The sequence below is a fragment of the Pseudophryne corroboree genome, chromosome 1 (genome assembly GCF_028390025.1).
Source record: "Pseudophryne corroboree isolate aPseCor3 chromosome 1, aPseCor3.hap2, whole genome shotgun sequence".
In the NCBI taxonomy this organism is placed as follows: Eukaryota; Metazoa; Chordata; class Amphibia; order Anura; family Myobatrachidae; genus Pseudophryne; species Pseudophryne corroboree.
This window is the reverse complement of record NC_086444.1, coordinates 820,410,839-820,426,682: the sequence shown is the minus strand read 5'-3', so window position 1 is coordinate 820,426,682 and position 15,844 is coordinate 820,410,839. Positions and strand designations below refer to the sequence as shown.

Genomic DNA, 15,844 nt, shown 5'->3' with positions numbered 1-15,844 from the left:
CATGTGCTGTTTGGGGACTATTTTTTTGAAGTGCCATCCTGTCTGACACTGCAGTGCCACTCCTAGATGGGCCAGGTGTTTGTGTCGGCCACTTGGGTCGCTTAGCTTAGTCATCCAGCGACCTCGGTGCAAATTTTAGGACTAAAAATAATATTGTGAGGTGTTCAGAATAGACTGAAAATGAGTGGAAATTATGGTTATTGAGGTTAATAATACTATGGGATCAAAATGACCCCCAAATTGTATGATTTAAGCTGTTTTTGAGGGTTTTTTGTAAAAAAACACCGGAATCCAAAACACACCCGAATCCGCCAAAAAATTTTCAGGGGGGTTTTGCCAAAACGTGTCCGAATCCAAAACATGGCCGCGGTACCGAATCCAAAACCAAAACATAAAACCCGAAAAATTTCCGGTGCACATCACTAATCTACACCCACCTAAACAGCGCCAACAAACCTTATTTTTTTTTCCTTTCTTGTGCACTTTACAATTGGATCCACAGTAATAGAACAAAACTGGGTAAAAACAGACAGAGGTAAATGACTTAACTATTCTGAAAGGGTTATGGGTCAACACCAATTGGTCGACATCCACATGGTCAACATGGTCAAAAGGTCGACAGTAACAAAAGGTCGACATGTAAAAGGTAGACAATGGAAAAGGACAAAACTGACATGACAATGGTACGGTGATATGTTTTTTTGAGGGTACGTTGGATTCTGTTCTCATCTGTGACCACCATTTGTTGAAACGCCTCCCCTCACGGGCTCACTGCACTCTCCACACTTCAGGCATGGTGTCTCGCTCCGCTTTGCTTGCCGCAAGGTTACTAAAGGTTTTGATTTGTGACATTGATAGTAAATTAAGTAAAAGTTGAAAAAACAAATAAAAAATGTTTTGACCATATGTGTGTAGACCATTGTCATATCGACCTTTTTAACCTGTCGACCTTAAGCACTGTCTACCTTTTACCTGTCAACCTAGTGCATGTCGACCATATGGTGTTGACCTATTGACTGTCTATCTAGACAATGTTGACCTATAGTCCGGATACCTTTTGATAGGGCCAAAGCACTGCGCCCCAGGCCCAATATAATAACTTGTCACCTACAACAATCTGTATTTTACTCTATGTACCTCTCTGTTGTCTGTGCTCTCATTCACAGTGTATATGGTGCCTTGTGTCACTGGTTTATTCATTTCTTGAATTCCTATATGTTTGTGCTCTCACACTGACTTTCCAATTAGTCCCTCCCAACATCCCTACTATTAATATATCTCAACTTATTGAAATTAGGTTCCTATAGTTCATAAAATAAAATAACTCCCAAAACCATATACTGACTACTTCACCCCATATCCTGATCTACACTCCTGTGCCACCGCACATGATCTATCATAGCAGGTCCACAACTGGGGGAGCGCCAGATTTGAGGAAACTCATGGGGAGTCAGAAGCATGCCGTGGTGGGGGTAGGCTTCAGAGGGTTGGACAGTGCCGGATTAAGGGGGGGATGCACAAGGGATGAGTACCCCTGGACTCCCTTCTCTCAGGGCGCCTCCCAGCCGGAGCTCCCCATATCCATCTTTAGCTGATGACGATCCAGTGATTGCGCTCCATGCCTGCGCTACTGGACTAATCAGCCCGGTGCAGGCATAGAGGGACTGGGATCACCTGGCACAAAAAAGTTTATTTTTTCCCTTACTGCACTGCACGTGCGATGTGATGATGTCACGAGTGCTGAAGAACAGTGTGTGAGAAGACGGCCGCTGCCTTAAGGATGGGCAAAGAAAAAATCTAGGTAAGTGGTGGTGGGGGGAGGGGTAACATAAACACAGGCAGCTTCTGCAGAGATATAGGGAGAGAGATACAGGCTGTGTAGTGATACGAGAAGGGGGGAGGGCACAGACTGCTGTAGATACAGCGGGGGGTACATGTAATATTGTTGATGACAGCCCCCATATGCTATGGTCATTAATTCTGTAAGCGTGATCACTAGGCCCTGTCTTCTTGTCAAACTCTCATTTCTAGACAATAGCAGATTTAAGAAATAGTGTTTGGACTTAAGAGAAGTGAGTGAACTGAGTAATGAGTCACAGCTGCAGCAAATGGCTGCTGCTGTCCCCAGACTGTTTACCCGCTTATGCTGTGTTATATGTAGATTAAACAAGCAAAATTTTCCCTGCTACTGTTTCCAGTATCCTGTAGGATTAGGCTTGCCTTCGCTCATTCTGCAGAAGATGCTCATTCCATGTATAATAGATATTTTGACAGTGTAAAAATGACTATTATATTTTGATGTTTCATATAAGGCAATATTAATAATCATATAATTTAATGATAATGTAACAATGAGTTAGATGGAAGTAACAATATAGGGCTACTTTAAGCTAATATGAGAATACTTAGGACTAATGCAGGAGTTCATTCTCTCTTATTTGGTAGACCTGCCCCTTAATCTCCTCCCTCTGGGTAGAGTCTCGGCTTTCCTCTTCTCGCCCCTATCTTGCCCTATACAAAAGTATCCTTTCTCCTCTGTTACACCCGCCTAGCGGCTGATTACTTCTCTGTATAAACTGGCCTCCCATATTTTGAATGCTGTTTACTGCCTTTTAGTGAAAGCTTGGAAGCAGAGTGAATCTCCCCACCAAGGGCGTAGCCAGAACTTTGTGGGCCCCATAGCAACATTTTGAAGAGGCCCCGTCTCAGTGCTTCTAGAGAGATACCTCTCTGCAGCAGTTGTTAATGTTATGCCCTATGATAGTGCCCTTGTTCATTTTCTGAACCATAGTGGAGCCTTATTTAATGTTATGTCCTATAGTTGTGCCTTAGTTTCTTTTATGAATCGTAGTAGTGCTAAAGTTCACCCTATGTTACATTTCAGAGCTGCCAGTACACATTATGCCGCACAGTACCCCCAATTTACATTATGATATATAGTGCTCCCCAGTCATATTGTGCCTCATTACAGTGCCCAGTTCATATTATATAGCATTAAAATGACCTCCAGTTCATTTTATACCACACTACAATGAGCACATCAGGAGGCGTAGCTATATATTTTGCAGGTCCCAAGGAAAAAGATGGAAATGACCCTACGTACCACCCAATGGTGAAAAATGTATATAACACATGTAACTTTCAAAGGGAAGGTGGGCCCCTCTCAGCTCTGGGCCCCATAGCAGCTGCACTGCCTGCACCTACGGTAGCTACGCCCTTGCTCCCCACATTTCTTTATCTGATATATTGCATGCATGGAAAAGATAACACATCACCTTACGTGGCACAGAGGATAAATTCTACTGGATCTGGGCACCCTGGCTATTTCTTAAATGGCTCTCACTTCCCTTTATCATATTCTCATACTCCCTTCCTTCGCGACAGGTAACACCCCACCCTGCTTCCTACCATGTGCTTTGATTTCCTTTTCCAAAAGTTTCCTCTCTCTCCTCTCTTTTGTCCCCAACTGCTCTCACACACCCTACACCTACAATGTAAAGAATAACTTTCTTTTAGTGTATTTCTGACTCCCATACCTCTTGTTATCATTTGTATTACTGCTGGATGTTATGTACTTTTTATACAATTACCTCTTCTACTTCTTTTTCTTAACATTTTTTCCCCTGCAGTATGTTTTTCTTTTGTATTCCATTTAATCAGTTAAACAAAAAAGAATCACATAATTAAGGCTTGAAACTTAAAAAGTAGAACTTTCATCTTGTTCATTCAGAGTAGTAATACATTATATATCAGTATTATATTATCATTTACCGAGACTTGTCAAACTTACTGCAGTATCACTGGTGATTTCAGCTAAAACTGGTAACATCAGTCACATCATACTTGACCTCGGATCAGATAAGTACTGGTAATTTTGTAACTGGAGTCTGTGTCTGCATTATCATCTTTCTACTGCACTAAGGGGGTAATTCTGAGTTGATCGCAGCAGGATCTTTGTTAGCAGTTAGGCAAAACCATGTGCACTGCAGGGGAGGCAGATATAACATGTGCAGAGAGAGTTAGATTTGGGTGGGTTATATTGTTTCTGTGCAGGGTAAATACTGGCTGCTTTATTTTTACTCTGGAATTTAGATTGCAGATTGAACACACCCCACCCAAATCTAACTCTCTCTGCACATATTATATCTGCCCCCCCTGTAGTGCACATGGTTTTGCCCAACTGCTAAAAAATTTCCTGCTGCGATCAACTTGGAATTACCCCCTAAATTCTGTGTTCCGTTTGTGATCTGCTCGCTAAACCCTACAGCCCAAAGGCTGAATATTATGCAATTTGTCCATCCACATGTGTGACCAAATGAAAATTGATCTTGTTGCTGGCACTTGGGATTAGTCGCTATTTCTGGGCCTAATTCAAATGTCCTTGGAAGCAGCAGTAATAGCGCTGTATGGTGATGCAGCAGGAGGTGTCTATTACAAACAGACACCTCCTGCTGCAGTAGTGATCCGACCTGTGTTCTAGGACGCAGTATCGGATCACTCAGTCACCATCGTGCGGCTTGCGCCACCCATGGTGCTGCGCAATTCTCCCATCACAGAAGCCAGGAAATCTCCGTCCTACAACGGAGATCCCAGACCTCTTCCCTCCCTCTAAATGGCGTTTTCACAAACAGAGGTCCTCACCACCTCCTCCTCGCTTCTCAGAACGCAGCAGACTGTCATTCACTGACAGTCTGCTGCCATCCTGCACTGTGTCGCAGGACCCTTTCTGCGCATACAAAAAGCACCGGAAATCAGTACTTTACGATGATGGGCACAGCTCCAAAATCATCTGAATCAGGCCCTCAGCCATTTATGGCCATAAAATCTGTCCAGCCTGCTGTATGTTGTGTCTATTAGAAAGAGCAAACCTTTATTGGGCAATTCAGTACTTTTCTATCTTGCATCACTCTGGAGCAGTTCATAAATAAAAGTTGTGTGGTTATCATCCCAGGTAACAGAAATGCTACTGTATGTATAGATTGGTGAATTTGTACATAGGCGCAGGCTAAGTTATATTGCTGCAAGTATAGCTGACATGCTATATTTTGTTATTTGAGCTTTGTTTCTTACATAAGTACTATGACTTCATACCTCCCAACTGTCCCGATTCCAGCGGCACAGTCCCACTATTCGGGCACTGTCCCACTGACCCACCCATGGGCAGCAGTGTCCCGCGGGTGGGGGGACAGTTGGTGGATCCTTTGATCACGCACTGCTCTGCTATGCAAAGCAGTGAGTGATCGCTGAATAGATCTATTCAGTGCGGGGATGTGAGCCGCGGCTGCCCAGCTGCTTGGGGAGCACTGGGCACACCCCCAAACGACATGAAACGGGCCTTTGCCATGAGGCCACCCCCCCCCCACCTGAGGCAATACCCCCTCCCACCCGAGGACACGGACCTTTTCCGGATCGCGCGCGGCTCCATCGTGCGAGGGTCCTGGGCGTCTACAGACAAAAGTTGTGAGGTATGTGACTTCGAACAGTGGCAGAACTATACAGTGGAGGGCCCAGTGGTCGAAGTGGAAATTTTGAAGTTGGGGTATGCAAAAGTGAAAAGGGGGCGTGGTCACCCAAAAAGGGGGGGTGTCCCGTGTAGTAGAACTCCTTATACTGTCTAGTACTGGTGCCCCTTTCACATTGTAGCACACTGAATGAGCCGAAATTCACATTGTAGCACACTGAATGAGCCGAAATTTACATTTTAGCACACTGAATGAGCCGAAATTCACATTGTAGCACACTGAATGAGCCGAAATTCACATTCTAGCATGCTGAATGAGCCGAAATTCACATTATAGCACACTGAATGAGCTGAAATTCACATTATAGCACACTGAATGAGCCGAAATTCACCTTGTAGCACACTGAATGAGCCGAAATTCACATTGTAGCACACTGAATGAGCCGAAATTCACCTTGTAGCATACTGAATGAGCTGAAATTCACATTGAAGCACACTGAATGAGCTGAAATTCACATTATAGCACACTGAATGAGCCGAAATTCACATTGTAGCACACTGAATGAGCCGAAATTCACCTTGTAGCATACTGAATGAGCCGAAATTCACATTATAGCACACTGAATGAGCTGAAATTCACATTGTAGCACACTGAATGAGCCGAAATTCACCTTGTAGCATACTGAATGAGCCGAAATTCACATTGAAGCACACTGAATGAGCTGAAATTCACATTATAGCACACTGAATGAGCCGAAATTCACATTGTAGCACACTGAATGAGCTGAAATTCACATTATAGCACACTGAATGAGCCGAAATTCACCTTGTAGCATACTGAATGAGCCGAAATTCACATTGAAGCACACTGAATGAGCTGAAATTCACATTATAGCACACTGAATGAGCCAAAATTCACATTATAGCACACTGAATGAGCCGAAATTCACATTGTAGCACACTGAATGAGCCGAAATTCACATTGTAGCACACTGAATGAGCCGAAATTTACATTTTAGCACACTGAATGAGCCGAAATTCACATTGTAGCACACTGAATGAGCTGAAATTCACATTATAGCACACTGAATGAGCCGAAATTCACCTTGTAGCACACTGAATGAGCCGAAATTCACATTGTAGCACACTGAATGAGCCGAAATTCACCTTGTAGCATACTGAATGAGCCGAAATTCACATTGAAGCACACTGAATGAGCTGAAATTCACATTATAGCACACTGAATGAGCCGAAATTCACATTGTAGCACACTGAATGAGCCGAAATTCACCTTGTAGCATACTGAATGAGCCGAAATTCACATTATAGCACACTGAATGAGCCGAAATTCACATTGTAGCACACTGAATGAGCCGAAATTCACATTGAAGCACACTGAATGAGCTGAAATTCACATTATAGCACACTGAATGAGCCGAAATTCACATTGTAGCACACTGAATGAGCTGAAATTCACATTATAGCAGACTGAATGAGCCGAAATTCACCTTGTAGCATACTGAATGAGCCGAAATTCACATTGAAGCACACTGAATGAGCTGAAATTCACATTATAGCACACTGAATGAGCCGAAATTCACATTATAGCACACTGAATGAGCCGAAATTCACATTGTAGCACACTGAATGATCTGAAATTGTGACAGCAGGGACAGCCAGAGTGACGACAGGGAGAGAGACAGTCACGACAGGGAGAAAGACAGTGATGACAGGGAGAGAGACAGGGAGAGAGAGACAGCGACGACAGGGAGAGTGACGACAGGGAGAGTGACAACAGGGAGAGTGACGACAGGAGGAGAGACAGGGGGAGAGACGGGGAGAGAGAGTGACGACAGGGGGAGAGAGAGTGACGACAGGGGGAGAGAGAGTGACAACAGGGAGAGAGTGACAACAGGGAGAGTGATGACAGAGTGACGACAGGGAGAGTGATGACAGTGACGACAGGGAGAGTGACGACAGTGACGACAGGGAGAGTGACGACAGGGTAGAGTGACGACAGGGGGAGAGACAGGGGGAGAGAGAGTGACGACAGTGAGAGTGACGACAGGGAGAGTGACGACAGTGACGACAGGGAGAGTGACGACAGAGATAGAGACAGTGACGACAGAGAGAGACAGGGGTAGAGAGAGTGACGACAGGGAGAGTGACGACAGGGAGAGAGTGACGACAGTGATGACAGGGAGAGAGTGATGACAGTGATGACAGGGAGAGTGACGACAGGGAGAGTGACGACAGGGAGAGTGATGACAGGGGGAGAGACAGGGGAGAGTGACGACAGTGAGAGTGACGACAGTGACGACAGGGAGAGTGACGACAGGGACAGTGACGACAGGGAGAGTGACGACAGGGAGAGAGAGTAACGACAGGGAGAGAGGCAGGGGGAGAGACAGGGGGGAGAGAGTGACGACAGGGAGAGAGTGGCGACAGTGACGACAGGGAGAGTGACGACAGGGGGAGAGACAGGGGGAGAGAGAGTGACGACAGGGAGAGAGTGACGACAGTGAGAGTGAGGACAGTGAGGACAGTGAGAGTGACGACAGTGAGGACAGGGAGAGTGACGACAGGGAGAGAGGCAGGGGGAGAGACGGGGGGAGAGAGTGACGACAGGGAGAGAGTGACGACGGGGGAGAGTGACGACAGTGACGACAGGGAGAGTGACGACAGTGACGACAGGGAGAGTGACGACAGTTACAACAGGGAGAGTGACGACAGTTACGACAGGGAGAGTGACGACAGGGAGAGTGATGACAGGGAGAGACAGTGACGACAGGGAGGGTGACGACAGGGAGAGTGACGACAGGGAGAGAGAGTAACGACAGGGAGAGAGGCAGGGGGGAGAGAGTGACGACAGGGAGAGAGTGGCGACAGTGACGACAGGGAGAGTGACGACAGGGGGAGAGACAGGGGGAGAGAGAGTGACGACAGGGAGAGAGTGACGACAGTGAGAGTGACGACAGTGAGGACAGTGAGAGTGACGACAGTGAGGACAGGGAGAGTGACGACAGGGAGAGAGGCAGGGGGAGAGACGGGGGAGAGAGTGACGACGGAGAGAGTGACGACGGGGGAGAGTGACGACAGTGACGACGGGGAGAGTGACGACAGTGACGACAGGGAGAGTGACGATAGTGACGACAGGGAGAGTGACGACAGTTACGACAGGGAGAGTGACGACAGTTACGACAGGGAGAGTGACGACAGGGAGAGTGATGACAGGGAGAGACAGTGACGACAGGGAGGGTGACGACAGGGAGAGTGACGACAGGGAGAGTGACGACATGGACAGCAGGGAGAGAGGTGACAGCAGGGGAACATTACCTTATTTGTTGCTGGCAGCAGTGAGCTGGCGGCTGGTGGCGGGCGGCTGGTGAGCCAGAGCGGTGGTCGGCTGGTGAGCGGCGTGCGCGGGCGGCTGGCAGCGGTGAGCGGCTGTGAGCTAACACAGCGCTCTACATAGCCGGCGGCCACCGCGCAGGGACGGGGAGCACCATGTGCAGCAGGATGCCACTTCCCTCGCCTCCTGCTGCACTTTCATGGGCTCATTTCCCGGTCAGTGGAAGAAGTGGCGGTATACCATACCGCCGTATACCGCCCCACTTCGACCACTGGGAGGGCCCATGTGCAACAATATGCATTAGTGTCTCCCCACCTTCCATATTCCAAACCGAGATTGCGCGTGCCGAATTCTCAGGTCCAAATAATGGGGCGTGGTCTCATTGAGAAGGGTTCTAGACACACAATAGTACCTCTGATTCAAATTACGCCACACATTAGTGCAACCTTATTCATATTACAGTGCACAGTAGAGCCCCTTTTTCACATTACACCACACAGTAGAGCCCCTTATTCATGTTACACCACACAGTAGTACTCCTTACACACGTTACGATCACACAGTAGTACTCCTTACACATGTTGCACCACACAGTAGTACTCCTTATACACATTGCACCACACAGTAGCACTCCTACACATTAGGCAACACAGTAGTACTCCTTGGCCCTCATTCCGAGTTGTTCGCTCGCAAGGCGAATGTAGCAGAGTTACACACGCTAAGCCGCCGCCTACTGGGAGTGAATCTTAGCTTCTTAAAATTGCGACCGACGTACGCGCAATATTGCGATTACAAACGAGTTAGCAGTTTCAGAGTAGCTCCAGACTTACTCTGCCTGTGCGATCATTTCAGTGCTTGTCGTTCCTGGTTGACGTCACAAACACACCCAGCGTTCGCCCAGGCACTCCCACCGTTTCCCCGGCCACTCCTGCGTTTTTTCCGGAAACGGTAGCGTTTTCAGCCACACGCCCCTGAAACGCCGTGTATCCGCCCAGTAACACCCATTTCCTGTCAATCACATTACGATCGCCGGAGCGAAGAAAAAGCCGTGAGTAAAAATACTTTCTTCATAGTAAAGTTACTTGGCGCAGTCGCAGTGCGAACATTGCGCATGCGTACTAAGCGGATTTTCACTGCGATGCGATGAAAAATACCGAGCGAACAACTCGGAATGAGGGCCCTTATACACTTTACGTAACGCAGTAGTACTTCTTACACACGTTACACCACACAGTGCTACTCCTTACACAAATTATGCCACACAGTAGTTCTACTTATACACGTTACGCCAAACAGTAATACTCCTTATACACATTATGCTACACAGTAGAGCCCCTTTATTTACATTATACTACACAGTAGAACTCCTTATACTTGTTACTCCACACAGTAGAGCCCCTTATTCACATTACACCACGCATTAGTGATCCTTATACCCATTACGCCACTCAGTAGAGCTCCTTTTGCATGTTATGCCACAAAATAATGCCCCTTACACATTATGATCACACAGTAAAAGTGCCCCTTACACATTATGCCAACACAGTAGTAGTGCACCATACAAATTATGCCCACACAGTATTAGTGCCCCTTGCACATTATGCGCACACAAAAGCAGTGCCCCTTACACATTATTCCACAAAGTAATGCAGGCCCACCTTTGACAAAAGACTGCCTACGCTATTAAGAGCAGTTAAATGGTAGGTTGAGGAGAGAGGCAGATGGTGTTACATCTTCACCACAACCTCCTTAAGAGAGCCAACCCTTCACAAGCACAACTACATCAGTGCTGAGTCAGAGCACAGAGGACAGGCTTGGGCACAGAGGAAGCCGGGGTCTCGTAGAAATGGGGAGGAGCTGGGAGGAAAGGGGCCCCTCCTCTCTCTCTGGCTGGACCCAGGCCATGCAGACAGCAGCTCAGCCAAAGTTACTGGGGGACTGGCGGCCCATGGCACAGTGGTGGCAAATAATGAGTCAGACTGACTTATTGTGATAAAGCCGGTTGTCAGCCTCTTTACTGCGGTGAGTAGCTGTGCAGTGCAGCGGTTGTACCGTTGGTAATTCCGCATGACTTAGAGCATGGGTCTTCATCCTGTGGCCCTCCAGCTGCTGTGAAACTACACATCCCAGCATGCCCTGCCACAGTTTTGCTATTAAGGTATGCTAAAACTGAGGCAGGGCATGCTGGGATATGTAGTTCCACAGCAGCTGGAGGGTCGCAGGTTGAAGACCCATGACTTAGAGGGTGATTCAGACCTGATTGCTAGGCTGCTAAAATTGCAGCCCTTCGATCAGATAGTCACCACCCAAGGGGAGTGTATATTCGCCAAGCAAGTGTGCGATCGCATGTGTACGCCGAGCTGCTAAGAAAACCCTCAGTCAGCGGACAGCTGCCAATCCTTTTGCACCTCACTCACCAGTGAATGGATTTTTCCACTGTGTGCAGTCTGAGCCCAGGACTCCTACAGTGCGATAAGAATTGGCTGATCGGGCCAGAGCTGCATGTGCAGTTCTTATATGATCGCCCACTGTGCAAAAACGCACCGCGGTGATTAGGTCTGAATCGGGCCCTTAGAAAGTTTTGCATTTTACTGTGCTTTTCAGTGATGGAAAAGTTGCAACAAAAATTCAGGGTAATACTAAGCAGTGTTCTCTTTCTTCTTGGTGTACAAATGCAAATTGCAGTTTTGGGTTGAATTAAAAGTTTTTAGTTGTCCAATATGATGACTGGGAAAACTGGTGAAATTGATGTACAACACATAGTTTGCTGATGAAAAGTTCCAATTGATTGTTTGCAAGTCATGTAATACAGAATACACATTTGCATTGAAATTAGAAACATTGTACTCGATTAGCATCAGTCTGACATTTTTGTCACAGCCACGAAACACACTGGTATCAGCAGTATGGAAACCACATAATTGACATAGTATAGAATGAAATGTTAAACCTGATGTTCAACAAAGAGGTCATTCCATTCTCAGCAAATGACTTTCTGTTGCAGGTTACTAATGAACCTCCAAAAGGTCTCCGAGCTAATATCCGCCGTGCCTTCACGGAAATTACACCCACGTTCTTTGAAGAACATTTGCTTGGCAGGAAATGGAGGAAGGTTATTTTTGGAATTTGCTTTTTTCACGCCATTATTCAGGTAACTCTCACTTTTACCAGCTAATCTAGTGGAACATGTATTGAAATATCTTAGCATAAATTATACCAAAGGTTAAATACTTCACTTGTAAGCTGTATCCATGGCAAGCCATTATGTTATGTTGAAGAATGATTATTGTTGTTATTATTATTATTATTATTATTATGACAACATTATTATTATTATTATTATTATTAACAATAATAATAATAATAATAATAATCAGCAACAGCAATACTCTATACCAATGCCTTATATAATGTGAAATTATTGTATAATTGGGAGCAAAAAAATGTATAAAAATAGAAATTTGTGTAACTGCAGTCACCGTAATTGTAATTTTATCAATTTTGTATGATAGGGATAATACAGTTTGCTATGTGTTTCTATAGGTCGGACATAGGGATAGTAATTTTATTATTATCACAGATATTTCTGCAATATACTTAGAATCTGCAGCAGACAGGTTTGAGGTGTCAGATAATATATACATTTTAACAGTGTTGTTAAAATTGAACATTGAATAATATATTTCTTCTACTGTATATAATTTTCTATTGCTGTAAGTATTCCCTTTACATAATATATATCCAGATGATTATAAGCAGAGCTGGATTTAGACCATCATGGTGCCTTAGACAAGATACCGGTTTGGCGATCCCCTCCCTCAAACAGTTCATAGCACTACTGTATATTTTTATTTCCGATTCATGCCCCTTACATTTTTTGTTATTTTCCTCCTTTCTCTATCGTCCTAAGTGGATGCTGGGGTTCCTGAAAGGACCATGGGGAATAGCGGCTCCGCAGGAGACAGGGCACAAAAGTAAAGCTTTTACAGGTCAGGTGGTGTGTACTGGCTCCTCCCCCTATGACCCTCCTCCAGTTAGATTTTTGTGCCCGGCCGAGAAGGGTGCAATTCTAGGTGGTTCTCATAAAGAGCTGCTTAGAGAGTTTAGCTTAGGTTTTTTATTTTTTTTATTTTACAGTGATTCCTGCTGGCAACAGGATCACTGCAACGAGGGACAGAGGGGAGAAGAAGTGAACTCACCTGCGTGCAGGATGGATTGGCTTCTTGGCTACTGGACATGAAGCTCCAGAGGGACGATCACAGGTACAGCCTGGATGGTCACCGGAGCCACGCCGCCGGCCCCCTCACAGATGCTGAAGCAAGAAGAGGTCCAGAATCGGCGGCTGAAGACTCCTGCAGTCTTCTTAAGGTAGCGCACAGCACTGCAGCTGTGCGCCATTTTCCTCTCAGCACACTTCACACGGCAGTCACTGAGGGTGCAGGGCGCTGGGAGGGGGGCGCCCTGGGAGGCAAATGAAAACCTTTAAAAAGGCTAAAAATACCTCACATATAGCCCCAGAGGCTATATGGAGATATTTACCCCTGCCTAAATGTACTAAATAGCGGGAGACGAGCCCGCCGGAAAAGGGGCGGGGCCTATCTCCTCAGCACACGGCGCCATTTTCTGTCACAGCTCCGCTGGTCAGGAAGGCTCCCAGGTCTCTCCCCTGCACTGCACTACAGAAACAGGGTATAACAGAGAGGGGGGGCAAAATAAATGGCAAGATATCAATATAAAAGCAGCTATAAGGGAGCACTTAATCATAAGGCTATCCCTGTCATATATAGCGCTTTTTGGTGTGTGCTGGCAGACTCTCCCTCTGTCTCCCCAAAGGGCTAGTGGGTCCTGTCTTCGTATAGAGCATTCCCTGTGTGTCTGCTGTGTGTCGGTACGTGTGTGTCGACATGTATGAGGACGTTATTGGTGTGGAGGCGGAGCAATTGCCAAATATGAGGATGTCACCTCCTAGGGGGTCGACACCAGAATGGATGCCTTTATTTGTGGAATTACGGGATAGCGTCAACTCGCTTAAGCAGTCGTTTGCCGACATGAGGCGGCCGGACACTCAATTAGTGCCTGTCCAGGCGCCTCAAACACCGTCAGGGGGCTGTAAAACGCCCCTTGCCTCAGTCGGTCGACACAGACCCAGACACAGGCACTGATTCCGGTGGTAATGGTGACGAATCAACCGTATTTTCCAGTAGGGCCACACGTTATATGATTTTGGCAATAAAGGAGATGTTACATTTAGCTGATACTACAGGTACCACTAAACAGGGTATTATGTGGGGTGTGAAAAAACTACCAGTAGTTTTTACCGAATCAGAAGAATTAAATGACGTGTGTGATGAAGCGTGGGGTGCCCCGATAAAAAACTGCTAATTTCAAAGAAGTTATTGGCTTTATACCCTTTCCCGCCAGAGGTTAGGGAGCGCTGGGAAACACCTCCTAGGGTGGACAAAGCGCTAACACGCTTATCAAAACAAGTGGCGTTACCCTCTCCTGAGACGGCCGCACTTAAAGATCCATCAGATAGGAGGATGGAAAATATCCAAAAAGGTATATACACACATGCAGGTGTTATACTACGACCAGCTATTGCGACTGCCTGGATGTGCAGTGCTGGGGTAGTTTGGTCAGAGTCCCTGATCGAAAATATTGATACCCTGGACGGGGACAATATTTTACTGTCGTTAGAACAAATAAAGGATGCATTTCTTTATATGCGTGATGCACAGAGAGATATCTGCACACTGGCATCACGGGTAAGTGCTATGTCCATTTCGGCCAGAAGAGCTTTATGGACACGACAGTGGACAGGCGATGCGTAGAGGAGTTATTTGGGGTCGGTCTATCGGCTTTGGTGGCCACGGCTACGGCCGGGAAATCCACCTTTCTACCTCAAGTCACTCCCCAACAGAAAAAGGCACCGACTTTTCAACAGCAGCCTTTTCGTTCCTTTAAAAATAAGAGAGCAAAGGGCTATTCATATCTGCCACGAGGCAGAGGACGAGGGAAGAGACAGCAACAGGCAGCTCCTTCCCAGGAACAGAAGCCCTCCCCGGCTTCTACAAAAGCCTCAGCATGACGCTGGGGCTTCGCAAGCGGACTTGGGGGCGGTAGGCGGTCGTCTCAAAAATTACAGCGCGCAGTGGGCTCACTCGCAGGTAAATCCCTGGATCCTGCAGATAATATCTCAGGGGTACAGGTTGAAATTAGAGACAGAGCCACCTCGCCGTTTCCTGAAGTCGGCTTTACCAACGTCCCCCTCAGAAAGGGAGACGGTTTTGGAAGCCATTCACAAGCTGTATTCTCAGCAGGTGATAGTCAAGGTACCTCTTCTACAACAAGGGAAGGGGTATTATTCCACTCTTTTTGTGGTACCGAAGCCGGATGGCTCGGTAAGGCCTATTCTAAATCTGAAGTCCTTGAACCTGTACATAAAGAAGTTCAAGTTCAAGATGGAGTCACTCAGAGCAGTGATAGCGAACCTGGAAGAAGGGGACTTTATGGTATCCTTGGACATCAAGGATGCGTATCTCCACGTTCCAATTACCCCTCACACCAGGGGTACCTCAGGTTCGTTGTACAAAACTGTCACTATCAGTTTCAGACGCTGCCGTTTGGTTTGTCCACGGCACCTCGGGTCTTTACAAAGGTAATGGCCGAGATAATATTTCTTCTTCGAAGAAAAGGCGTATTAATTATCCCATACTTGGACGATCTCCTAATAAGGACAAGGTCCAGAGAACAGCTAGAGATGGGTTTAGCACTATCTCAAGAGGTGCTAAAGCAGCACGGATGGATTCTGAATATTCCAAAATCCCAATTAATGCCGACAACTCGTCTGCTGTTCCTGGGGATGATTCTGGACACAGTTCAGAAAAAGGTTTTTCTTCCCGAAGAAAAAGCCAAGGAGTTATCTGACCTGGTCAGGAACCTCCTAAAACCAGGAAAGGTGTCTGTACATCAATGCACAAGAGTCCTGGGAAAAAATGGTAGCTTCTTACGAAGCAATCCCTTTCGGCAGA

At 46.4% G+C, this 15,844-nt stretch overlaps 1 protein-coding gene across 1 annotated transcript in view; it reads left to right on the top strand.

Annotated features, from left to right (window-relative positions):
* The window catches only part of DNAH6 (dynein axonemal heavy chain 6), a 679,574-nt gene that overhangs the window by 601,431 nt on the left and 62,299 nt on the right, over window positions 1-15,844 (top strand). The window contains exon 67 of the mRNA XM_063919567.1: window positions 11,818-11,964. Coding sequence (XP_063775637.1) covers window positions 11,818-11,964 — 147 coding nt within the window. The remainder of the gene's footprint in view (window positions 1-11,817; window positions 11,965-15,844) is intronic.